This window comes from Manis javanica, chromosome 5 (assembly GCF_040802235.1).
Source record: "Manis javanica isolate MJ-LG chromosome 5, MJ_LKY, whole genome shotgun sequence".
Taxonomy (NCBI): domain Eukaryota; kingdom Metazoa; phylum Chordata; class Mammalia; order Pholidota; family Manidae; genus Manis; species Manis javanica.
The window spans coordinates 42,884,737-42,897,253 of NC_133160.1; the positions used below are offsets into that span (position 1 = coordinate 42,884,737).

The 12,517-nt window shown below is 41.8% G+C and overlaps 1 protein-coding gene and 1 non-coding gene across 4 annotated transcripts in view; both read right to left on the bottom strand.

Moving 5' to 3' along the window:
• The window catches only part of SNX5 (sorting nexin 5), a 28,657-nt gene extending 16,248 nt beyond the window's left edge, over positions 1-12,409 (bottom strand). Inside the window, exons 1-6 of one of the 3 annotated variants that reach the window (XM_037022411.2) lie at positions 12,269-12,409; positions 11,948-12,029; positions 3,231-3,335; positions 2,044-2,154; positions 1,022-1,143; positions 18-141 (exon numbers count right to left, since the gene is read on the bottom strand). In XM_037022411.2, the coding sequence (XP_036878306.1) occupies positions 18-141; positions 1,022-1,143; positions 2,044-2,154; positions 3,231-3,335; positions 11,948-11,998 (513 nt within the window). In that variant the 5' untranslated portion in view covers positions 11,999-12,029; positions 12,269-12,409. Of the gene's footprint in view, positions 1-17; positions 142-1,021; positions 1,144-2,043; positions 2,155-3,230; positions 3,336-9,887; positions 9,984-11,947; positions 12,175-12,268 lie in introns of those variants that run through there. The other 2 variants (XM_037022412.2, XM_037022410.2) reach the window with 2 other exon arrangements.
• On the bottom strand, positions 6,904-7,135 carry LOC118973184 (small nucleolar RNA SNORD17). Its single transcript, XR_005062421.1, has one exon. It is a non-coding gene; the product is annotated as a small nucleolar RNA SNORD17 (small nucleolar RNA).
• Positions 12,410-12,517: the final 108 nt, after the last annotated feature.

The following is a 12,517-nucleotide window of genomic DNA, read 5'->3' on the forward strand; positions in this document are numbered from 1 at the left end:
GAATAAAAATGCCTTACATCCTGATCATACTCGAGGAAAACATGAAAGTTGCGATCTTTACTGAGAACAGGGTGGGAAGAAAGCCTCTGAAGGAAGACTTCATGGGAGGACACGGTCTTCTTAAAAACAGCAAGATACTCACTGAAAGAGAAACACATAGGCCTTCAGTTGGCTTCACTCAACTGCCTGACCAATACTGCTCCCTGCTCATGCTCTGTTCATGCCACTAAGTATCTGCACCAAACCAGAACACTCTGGTGTAACTTTTTATCTAATTAGGTAATAAGGCAGTTTTGGAAACTGTAATGAACCAAGGAAGGGGGAAGTGGTGTCATCAACTTCCCAATAGCAGACACTTGAGTCTGTTCTGTGTGCTTCATCCTCAGAGATGGTCGTGACAGGCACCCAAGTGCATACTGGCCCCAGATAAAAGGGGCTTGGGGCAGAGCACTGAAGAGAACTGCTGTACTGGGCACCTGAATTCCAATATGCTGATAGTGGAAGAGGGGAGGGTGACAAGACAAAAAGGACAAGGATGGTTTAATTTAAAAAAAATTAACACCTCCAACTACAATTTAGAGTAATTCATTTTTGTTTGAAATAATAAATAAGACCAGATTAAAATATACTTCCTGCAGACCTGGATTTCTTAAAAACCAGCAATGTGATCATTTAGAATGTGTCTGTAACAGCATTCACTGCAATCTAGTTTCAACTATATTTCAAGTATCCAAACTTTAGGGAAGAAAGTTTTGTATATTTATCAGCAGCATGAAGAATCATTTATATATAAGACACAAAGGTTTACTTCTTTACTATGCCAGACCTGCATCATTCCATTGACAAATATGACCTACACAGGGGAAAACAATGGCTCCATCCAGTGTCAGTGGCCTCTAGGGAACCAACATCTCAAGTACAAAGACCATGCCCCACACTATTAAACGTAGTTTTAGAAGACTGCACTAGGCCACTAATTAACTGCTAGACTTACAGAACCCCATCAAGAAAATTCACTTACGCTTCCAGCTCTTGCTTCATCTTAGCAAATTCTTCTTTGGTCATAGACCCTTCACCCTCTCCCAGTTTCTGCATCTTCTCTCGAGGTCCATCAAAGTCAGGCTTTGTAGGAGAAGGTGGAATCTAACAGACACAGGTAACTCGTGAGCACTCTTGTCCCAGCAGTAACGTCCTAGTCATTGCCTGCACACAGGAAGCAATGAGCCCAGTGGAGCTACCTAAATGTCAACCTCCATTTTTCTCTTAACCTTATCTTACTCCTTTTGGGCACTCAAAAAAGTGCCCTCCCTTTGAAATCATTTGTTCAGTTTATCCATTACAGTCGACTGGCAGGGTACAATAGCATTTCTTCTGCTTCAGTGTCAGAAGAATTTAAAATTTATATATTTCAATTGACACTAAAATGAAATGGATAAAGTATCAACTCTTGTCTCTAAACTTCAAAAAAAATTTAATTCCACAGAAAAGTCAAAAGATTCTAATTTTCAATGGGCATTCTTAGACACAAGATTCAGAACTAACTTTGTTAAATTATTTGGTTATATTCTTTCAGTTTGTTCACAGGACAAAATTCTTTTAAAATCAAGTTATGTCCTTTCCTGCAGTCATGCATTAACTCTCAAGGGCTGAGCATAAAGACAACTGCCTCCTTTGCTCCTTGAGCAGAGACTGCAAAACTTGAGAAATCCATTGCATACCATCAATACTGAGGTTTTCCCATCTATCAGTTTTACTTGATGCCTCAAAGAAGACATTAAATACCAAATCCAAGGGTGGATAACACTGAAATCATTAAACTGTTTGCCCTCTTATATTTATTGTACACATCAGAAGACAATAAATATGCTTTGTCTCAGAGCTACAATACTATTCTCATACATTTTAGCCTTTACCAGTAGCAGCATATACTCTTAACTGGCACATGAATCAGACAGGTTTCATAAAAGTGCGTAAAAGTCTCTTTAAACAAAAGACAGAAGAAACTGGCTTCAGGAATTATTTGATTTTCCAAAATGCACTTACAATAAGCCCAGCATAGTCTATATTTTCAATAAGAGTGTCATGTAGCCACACAAAGTCTTCATGTTGCCGTGTAACAGAAAACTCCGGGCTCTGAAATGTGGGCAATGTGGTCTGTAAAGAAAGCAGTGAGAAGTTAAACTGGCAGCCACCACTTATAGATAGTGGTTTAAGTGTCCTGGGCTGCACTATGGGAGAATTCTGCACAATAAAGTATCACAGTGAGATCCTGTCAAGAACAAAGCAACAATACATGGGCTCCCCGCCACCACAAGTCACAGCTAAGACCCACCATGCTCCTCAGGGGGTTCTTTTCACATACTCTACCTTTCAGGTCAACTCAGGCAGGTATATTCATGTACCTGAGACATCCTAATCAAGCCACAAGGTGTTAAGAGAAAAGCACGTGGGAGAGGACCTTACAGACAGCATGTGTGGGTGCTGAAGACGGCATATGCCAAGAGCTGCAGCATCAAGCTGTCTAATTCAAGCTGTGCCTCAGCTATTTACTTTATTCAAACCTGTGCCTCAGTTTCCTTACCTGTAAAATGGAGGTCATGGAACACCATCACAAGATTTTTGTGAAGATTTTGTAAAGAGAAAACCACATAAATTAAATCCTTTTCTGTCTGACATAAGATAAGCATTTGATATACTTTAACTAGTACGAAGGAGAAAGGCTGAAAATATTCCCAAAGGAACTGATTTTGAGAAATTACATTTTTTTCTACATATTTCACAATGGTATAATTCTTTTGTTAAAATTAAAATGTGGAGGAAGAAGTCTCAAATCACAAGAAACAGGTGGGGTGAAAGCCAACAGCTCAGTAAACATGGGAAAAAGCAAGCACTTCTCACACATGTCAAACAACGAGGAAGATTTGAGCTGTGTTAGGTAGGTGGCTTCACCTATTATCACTTTGCCTGGTGTGCTTCAGGGAGCACAAGCCATGCCAGACAGCAGCAATGCCCACAGCCGTCGGGCTCCACCCCAGGGGAAATGCTGAAGAGCACTTATCTGATGTTCACTACAACAAGCAGAATGAGGGAGGTTCCCACCCAGCAGCAATGGTACACTGCAGACAAGACAGCAACCATCTCAGTCCAGGCAGTCTCATCTCACAAACACAGTGAATGACCGGGCTGCAATCTAGCAATGTCTTCATTACTAACGTCATTCTGTCACTCACCTTGGTGTGTACTGTAAATTTGACTTTATCTCTCTCACTGAGTGCATCAGGTATGTCAATCTGAAGCGAGGGATCAACATTCAGGTCCACAGATACAGATCTCAGCTGAAACACATTTTTGGCTATTAGTCTCAAAGTCACTTTAAAGTAGAAGCTAGTAATTCAAAAGCAATCTATAATAAGATCATTTAGAACAAAGTCAGTTGAGATACCTCTTGTTTATTTGAACCTGTGGGGAAACCGGCTCTTAAATGCAGGGTGGATCCAAATTATTCTTGTAATCTGAACAAAGCAACTATATTATTCTAATGCCACATTTTTTATGCCTACATGAAAAATTCACTTACTCAAATACAAAGAACTGTACTGAGAGGAGTGAATTGAAGAAAATGAAGTCTTGAACTTCTTACACAAATGCCCAAATTACAAGAACACTCCAAGGCATTAAACAGATCAGACATTTATCTGAAGAGTGGGGAAAATAGAGGGAAGACACAGCAAACAGTTAAGTGGGATAGGATCCTGGGTGGGAAGATAAGAGAAATCCAGCTCAACAGTGGACCTAATTCCACTGAGGGACTGTTTCAAAAAAAATGAGAAATCTAGACACAAAAGGTGAATTTTAAAAACAATTCCTTAATTAGGAGAATCCCACTGCAGATACACGTAAGGGACAAGTATGAACACTGCCCTGGAAGCAAAAGTGGCTAAGAGTTGGAAATTCAGAGGAAAAATAATACCTAACTCCATTTTTGCCAGTTTAAAAAGAATTTCTGGAAGAAGTGGCCTGTTAGGCTAAAGTAGTTAAATTGGCTTCACTACTGATTTTAAATATGATGCATTCCTAATTCTTAAAACAGACAAGATAAAGATCTGACACAAGTCATAAGAGGCTCCATGGACTAACCATCTCATGTCCGCCTCCTCTTAAACTATAAGATCAAAAAATAAACTTGTCCTAACACTCACTGAACACAAGAATGCCAAATGAAGACTAGAGCTAAACGGATGAGAAAACAGGGAACACCGAGGTACTTCCCTCTAAATTTCCCTTTGGATTCTTTTCTACAAAATAACAAGTTCAAAACCAAGGACTGATGAACTTTACTTCAGAAACTAGAAAAACTGGTTCCATCAGGTATAAAAAGATTAAATATATTTATTACTAAAAATGCCTGGAGTCCCCCCTCTCCTTTCTATCTTAGCTGTCAGCACTTCCCTTTTTCCGTTAGCATTGCAACTAAGAAAAAATTTTAACTGCAAATACCGGAATTAGCCCTTTAACACTGGCTTTCCTCTAAGCAGTAAGCTGTAAATTCTGTCACCAGAACCTGATTTTAACATCAGGAATTAGAAGGATTGCAATATACTTAGCAACAGTCTCCAACTTCTCAGCCTAAATACTTCTTCCAAATGAATTCTTGATGACTCCTATGAAATATTTGCTTGTCTGGCTTAATTTTCACATGCCCACTTATGAGATCTCTGCAAACAAAGATAAAGCTTCAAAGTCAGGGATGTTTCATCACAACTGTGACTCTGGCTCTGACATTATTTCTGATAAAAACTTCCTTCCTTCTGGTAATTCACCCCTTGGCCAAAACAGTGTTCAAGAAGACCTCAAAGTTCACACTAAAATGTAACTGCAGGGAATACTGATCACCCCACCTACGTCTGTATCTGTCAAAGTCAGTACAAGAGTACAGTGAAGTGTCTGAGGTGTAAAAGGCACAATAGGCACTGGTGGAAATACTGGGCAGCCCACAGGTCTAAGGTGCATTTAAATAATTGCCATGTTCCCTGAGATTTCATTTTCAAAAGTCACAAATCCTAGTTTCTAGCCATCTCTCAGTTTCTGACCATGTTAACAATCCCATTTTAGCTCACTACAAAACAAACTCAGTGAGCCTGCAAGCTCCACATGGAATTACCTTTGGAGTTAGAGCTGGAATACCCAACGGGAATGTTACTTAGTAAATGGGGTTCTTTTAAGCACAAGTCAAAACTACAACAGACTCTCCCAGCAACTTTTTGTTCTACTGAACAATGATCTCATTTCACCTCTTTTCCCATATTCCGAACCAAACAGGTAATAGCCCAGACTATTTATAACTATCTTCCTTTCTAGTCAGCATAGAAATACTTTTTTTTTTGTATTAAGAGTGCAATGAGGACACAAAGGAGTAATGAAAACCACTAGAGGTTTTGAAAGACTGCACTGCAGAAGGGTAACAAGCACCCAAGCTTCTCCAATGGTAACCACTTTTGGTAACCTATCACGTAATCAAGGGAAATCGAACTAGAATCTGACCACGTGTCCTGGCATGACGGTCTTGACAAAAAAATCTATGTAACAAGAGTCTGCATCTGGGCCTCAAAGAACTGTCTGGAAAAAAGGACACTGGCAAAATTCAGAGCATTCAGGCAATCATCAACTCAGTGGCCCCATCAACAAGTAAATTTCCCATACTGCCACAGATAAATCATCAAGGAGTAAGAAGTTGTGAAACGTTTAAAGCTTCTCAGTCAGCATTGTAACCTCACTCCGGATGCACCAAGTGTGATTCAAAGCTCAGCATTCCTTCTGCTTAGTCAACAATAACACACCATAGTCCCATGCCACAGCACTTGGTAAATAAATGACCAGGATGGAGGGCCTAAGGAATGGGAGGCACTCCTCCATATGCTTTCCCCCATTCACCCACCTTTATCCCCTATCCTGAGTGAGCAGCCAGAGTACCACTCAGCCCTGCTGGCAAACACCTTGAGTCTCTGACTTGGGCCACAGATGTCAGAACACCTGGAATGGATGTTTAAATCAGTGGGGAAAGGCAGGCTTCAGAACCAACCACATTAAAATTTTCCATTTCCCAGTTCCCTTAGTTCACCGGTAAGACTCAAATTTTAAATGTAACTGCCCTCAAAAGATGGCATGTAAGTTTTAAAACTGCCCTTTTTGTAATTTCCACAGAAACCCAGTGCATCACATACCCAAAGTTTTAGGGTTTCAACTCCCAATGTAATACTTTCCTACCAGATTAATTCTTACAGTAAGGTTTATAATGATCTTCATGAGAAGAGAGTTAAGGTATAAACAAACATAGCAAATTTCTAACCGTTTCAAGAAATCTCAACGTTTAGTACAAGTCTGAAATGGAGGGAAAACTGATAAAGAATTCCTATGCATTTCCTTACCTGCTCATATAGCCTCCCCAGCTGGGGCGCCTAACACTGAATGCAGGACAACTCTGCAGAGCTCTGGGATGCTGAGGACCACTTTGATCCAATCCTGCTTACAACTCATGTTGGTACAGAACTTAACACCATGTGCAGAGCTCCCTCTTCAAGAGGTTTAATGGCTCACCTATGGCATAGTGCACCTATGTGGACAACACAGAAGCCTGGAATCTCTAATTCAGGACCCACAGGAGGAACAAATATTAAATAAAGGTTAAATGTTATGACAACTATAGACCAACTGGTTCTTCCCTTCCTATATATATATATATATATATATATATATATATATAAATAAAAATCAAGCCTGCCAGTATAACATCTTAGTCCTCAAAAACAGAAACAAAGGCTTCTGTAAGATCTACATCTCCTAACATAGATTATAGCTATGGAAGTTAGTCATAAGCTTAATTAAAAAACAATAAAAGGCTGCAGTGTGATCAGATTTCCACCACTCATCTTGGTGAGATGGGACCCAGAGGGACCCAACCCTGCTGACACCAACCATTCCTACCGGTAGTCCACCAATCCACAACTGTCCGTGGTAGAACACCGCAGACCGCAGGGCATTTGGAGGCTACAAAGCCCCAAGTTCCTAGAACAGGAACTGAAGCTAGGAAGGTCAGTGCAGGCACTCAGCGAATGGATAAACCAAATCATCATTTCACAAGGCTGCAAGCCCATGAACTACTCAAATCCCTACTTGGAACCAGAAAGAGAGATTAAGCTCAATCATTAGTTTAAATAACATTCATTTCAAGAAATCCACCTAATTACTAGGTACCTGGATTATTTTCAAGTGAGTTCACAAAGTGAAAGGCTTCAACTATACGATTATCTCCTAGCACAGAAACTCTACTGGGATTCAAAACAACACTGCTAGAGGAAGCAGCTACAATAAATTTTAAAAACCTCATTTTTTTCACTCAAAGCTAAATGAAATCTTCACCCACTTGATGGGTTTCACCCAAGCCCATCAAGGCTCCCTCCCAAAGGTTCCCTGGTACATATCAAAAGTCCACAGCCACATCCGCTATAAATCTGATGTATTACACATTACTCATGTTGATGAGGGTTATTTAAAACATTCACTGTCTGACCTTTATGGTCTTACTTTATGATCAATCCAAGGTGAAACAAATAGGTCTGAGAATAAAATTTACCTTCACCAGCATGACTCGGCAACACAGGTAGAGCTGTCTCAGCTGAGACTTAGTTCCTCTTAAGTCTGCGACACAAATGGCAGCAGCATGAAGAAAAGGCTGCCTGTCTCAGGATGAATTTCTTTCCCACTGTGAGTCAGAGACACCACACATTCCCCAGATCATTCAGATGTAAATACTCCAATTCCTTATTTTAACACTCCCCAGCTATGAGTATCCATCATCACCAAAGACCACACAGAAGACAGGACGCTTGCAGCACCTGCATTTGTATTCCTCGCCATTTAGGGTGACTAGAATGCCCTCAAAAACAAGTAAAGATAACCTGTTCACATACAAAATGCTTAACACAGGTTAACATAAACAGCTAGTTACTTTCCTCTTCAGACAACACAGCAGTGCCTGAAAAAGTTACAAATCTGTAAACGGAAAGGGGAGAGGAATCAAGCCAAACAACTCAATTTCTAAACTGAGGTTCAGTCCCTCCTCTACATCCCAATCGGCACTTACACTCCTCCCTGTGTATGCTTGCCTTCAGGGTATGAAATGGCTGACAAATTACATGTCCCTCTTTTGGAAAGGGCATCTTTTAAGAGTAATTCAAAGGTGACATCAATCAGAAAAGGTGTCATAGATGAAGAAACCCTTTGGAAAGCTAGATTATGCAAAGAAACTTAATTTAACAAGACCGCCACATACATGTGGGACAAGACGTCCTACAGCTATCTCATTTCAAAAAGAAACAGCCGAACTTACAGAGCTCTGAATTACTTTCCTCAAAATAACTGGGTTCACTGTACAATGTTTCTCTAAATACTACCTAACATGCCTTTCATCACTGGCTATTTGAGGCATTCAGGGTACTAACCTACAGAACTATTCTTCCTAAATTTTGCTCTAGGCCCTGATAACAGAAAACAAAATGTTTAAAAAGCAGGATTTTAAACAGTCCTACCCAGCCGTGTATCTCAGTCAAGTTAGCTCTGGCCCACAATACTGCTAAGTGCTATGGGCAGCCTAGCCTCAGTTTCCACTGTCCAAGGTGAGCAATCAACTCCAACAAAAAGTAAACACACAGCTGTCCCTTTGTAACCCTCAACTGCCCAGAACCCACTGAAGAAAACTACCTTTTTAGCATCTCTAAATAAGCTCAATATAGGGGGGAAAACATTCTACCAGATAGTCAACAGTGCTTATGTACTATATAGCATGTTATTTCCTCTGAATTTATCAATCAGATCCAAAAAAACTTGAAACAAACTGGCACAATAAAGGAAGGTTAACCTCTGTTATACAACCATCACTGCTTTAGAAACAAAAGTTTAAACCTGATTCTCAACCAAGGGACATCTGACTGACTGTGTCTGCCTGCACTTTTGACCATCACTCCTGGGAGGAAGAGAGCTAATGTAACACAATAGAAGACAGGAATACTGCTCAAACTCCCTACAACGCATAAGACAATTCTCCACAACAAACCAGCAAGCCCAAAACGTCAACAGTACTCAGGCTGAGACCTCTTGGCTTAAAACTAAGGCTGTAGATTAGATGTTACTCACTAGGTCTCACGCCAATTGAGAAATTTAGATCTCAAAATCTAGAAATTTCTTTAATACACTCTCTTGGCCATTTCTTCCTACAGCCAAAAAAATTTAAATGGATCATGACATGAAGTAGTATTCACAAATGGGATCTTAGGACACTGTACAAGTTACTGACCCAGAACTAAGGCTTGAACAGCTTTGGTAAATCATATGTTCCAAGTTTAAAAAAGAAAAAACAGTATTAAATAGAGCAGAAAACTTCAGTCCACAAAAATCAGTAAATTTGGACTTGCTACAGTACTGGTACAAGTTCAGGATTGTTCCTTCACCAACACAAACTGTAGGACACTCCTGTCAACTGTAGGGACACATCCTGGTTGGTGGAGTTAAGTGTCCCTAAAGACAACTTCCCCAACAGTTAAAAAAATGTATCTGCAAACCAGAGGAGCAGCCACATGAACATCAGTATCAATGACTTGCTCTCAAAAGAGACACCATCCATGCGACACACCCAGTGTCACCAGTGAAAGTTCAGGTCAGGCCTAATAGCACCAAGTGGGGAAGTGCCATCACCCAGACCTTGCAATGCATTTTCTATGCTCTCAACTTAACTTCAGTCCATTAGAAATTTAGAATTGTAAAACGACCCAGGAGGCAATCAGGACCCATGCTCCATTTGCCATAGGTTCACTAAACTAATGGAACAGACTCACCACCATAGAAAGGCACACACTGATCTCGGAGTGGTAACCTCAGCACCATGCACAGTTCTTTAAATGGTATTTCAGCAAATGGAAAGCCTGGAGATCCTAAAAGGTGCAAAATGAAGGGATGGGCAACTATTATTTTTACGAGAACTAGGTTCTGCACAACCTCCAATTACTTCTTGCTATCCACTAAAAAGCAGTCACCTGAGATTGCTGGAAATGGATGGGGGAATGCAGTCCTTTATCACAAGGTTGGGACTTAATTTTGTTAACTTTTTCAGGGCTAAACTTGGTAGAACCCTACTTTTCTCAATTTAAACGTTAAAACACAAATCTTTTCCATCAGCAGAGCACTAATTAAAAACCATGTTAAATCATGTAACTCTTCCCCTAAACTGCTTTTTGGGTTAAGGAGACAAATCCTCACACCTTCATCTAACACACATGACTAATGTGTCAGGCTACCAGATATAAGCCAATACTCCTTGCAGTTTTGCTGAACTAGCCAAAGGGTACTGCATGAACATTCACAAATCCTCATCAGTTGTTCCCTACATTATTAGTGGGTCTCATTTCCATGAGCCCCTATACTTATGGAAATTCCAAAACAAATAATCAGAAAGCTTAAACTTAGGACATTTTTGGTAAAATGTAAAATATTTCAGTTGACTAACAAAGCTGTTACAGGAGTTTGCTTCCTGTTATTTTAAACCTGTCCCAAACTCCCTTAGGGTGAACTTTCTTCAACAAAGCATCTAGACTCGATCCACTGCAGAGGACTAGTATCAGAGATCAGGAAGCAAGATGGAGCCACGGGTAAGAGTAACAGTTTATTAAGTTTTATTATTCCCTTACTTCTGTAATTTTAACAAAATAAGGAGGAAAATAATTCTATGTAATTCTTCCCTGTAACCACTCAATACAGGAGTCAGAAAATAGCTTTCATAATCCTGATTTTGCTGGAGGATCTGAATGGTGGGGAATTTATTTGAAAAGCCAGCTGTACCAATGGGAAGGTCGGCTTAAGACGTTAAGTCCTTTTAAACAGCTGTCCAAAGCCGACTCCAGATCAGGAACAGTAATTATCAGGAAAAAAAAAACCAAATTGCTGGCAAAATTCCTATTAAGCACCTAAACTTAACTGAGAAAGCTACCTTTGGAATATTCAACAAAGGATCGTAGTCTCAAGTTCCCACTTTCGTTTTTCATTAAATAAATAATTTACTTCTTTCAGCTTTCAAAAAAAAACCACCAAGACCCGACCCTCACGCACGAAGCTGCATGCACTTCAGGAACTGATACAGCCACTATACCCCTTTTTAAAGATGCCATTTGTGTTAAATTTGAGAGCGCTTTGTATTTTTAATTCATTTTATCAGAAAAACTTTTGTTGATTCTGCACAGAACGCTGTGGCTCATACCAACCTCTATGAATTGCTAAACAAATCTAAGCGGCCAATAAAAGGGCAGAGGCTTGTCTCTTATCTTTAATTAGATGTAGTAAACCTGGATTTATTGCATTTGTTCCCTTTTTAGACCCCAAGATGTAAGCCGCATGCGGATGATTTGCATAAACACTCAAGTTTTAAAATTAAGAACCTGAGTTCAACAAGTATTTTAACACCTACTAACAATTACAGCACTCCCAGTGACGCATTTAGTGTTTGTGAAGTTTTAAAGAATACGCTTCAGATTTCTGACTTGGTGGAATTTCCCCAGTATTCGGGCCAAAACGTCTTCTCAAAGAGCGGACCGGGGGTTTGGACGCAACAAAACCAACTGCCGTTTGTTGCACGTCAGGTGGATTCACGTTCAGTCCAGTCCTCACAGCAACAAGGAAAGTTGTAAGAACTTCCAACGCTAAGAACGCGTCCTGGGATCTCGAGCTGAGCGCGAGGGCCCGGACGGCGGGGGCGGGCTACCAGGAACAGCCCCGCGTCGCCGGTTCCCTTTCGGTGGGGCCGCACTCACGGCGGCGCCAGCAGCCCCCGAGCGCCCGAAGGGTGAGGGAGGGGTGCGGGGTTCCGGCGAGCCTCCCCCGGAGCCTGGAGGAGGGAGGGCCTCACCTTGCTGCGATCTTCCTCCTGCTGCTGCAGCAACTCGGGAACCGCGGCCATGGCGACGCGGGCCTCGAGCGAAGCCGTCTGGCTGTGCGAGGAAAGAAGCAGCTGGGCCGCCGCCGCCGCCGGGGTGCCTCTCAGGGGTGGCCGCGGCCCCGCCTCCGCCAACCTCCCTGCCGGACGGCTGCAGGAGGCCTCAGGACTCCGCCACCATCCCAGCTGCCCCGGGAAAGGCCAGCGGCGCGCCACGTGCTCCCCCAGAGCGGCCTCCCCTGTCCCCACTGCCGTCCATCTTGGAGCCGGGCAAAGAAGCTACGTGGGGCCTACCCTCGCTCCGGGCCACGCGGAAACCGCCGACCGCGGCTGCGACGGGGACGCGAGGCAAAGAACACTCCCAGCGAGGCACGTCTTAGAGAAGACCGCGCTAAAAGTGCGGGGTAATTTATTACTCAGCCAGGGTCCAAGATGGCGACGAGCTGTGACGTAACAAGATATCGTGAGAGCGAAAGGGGCGCGCTTTGAGGAGCCCGCGCTTCCGCCCGAATCACGATCTCCTGAGCCTCTAAGGGACGTAAA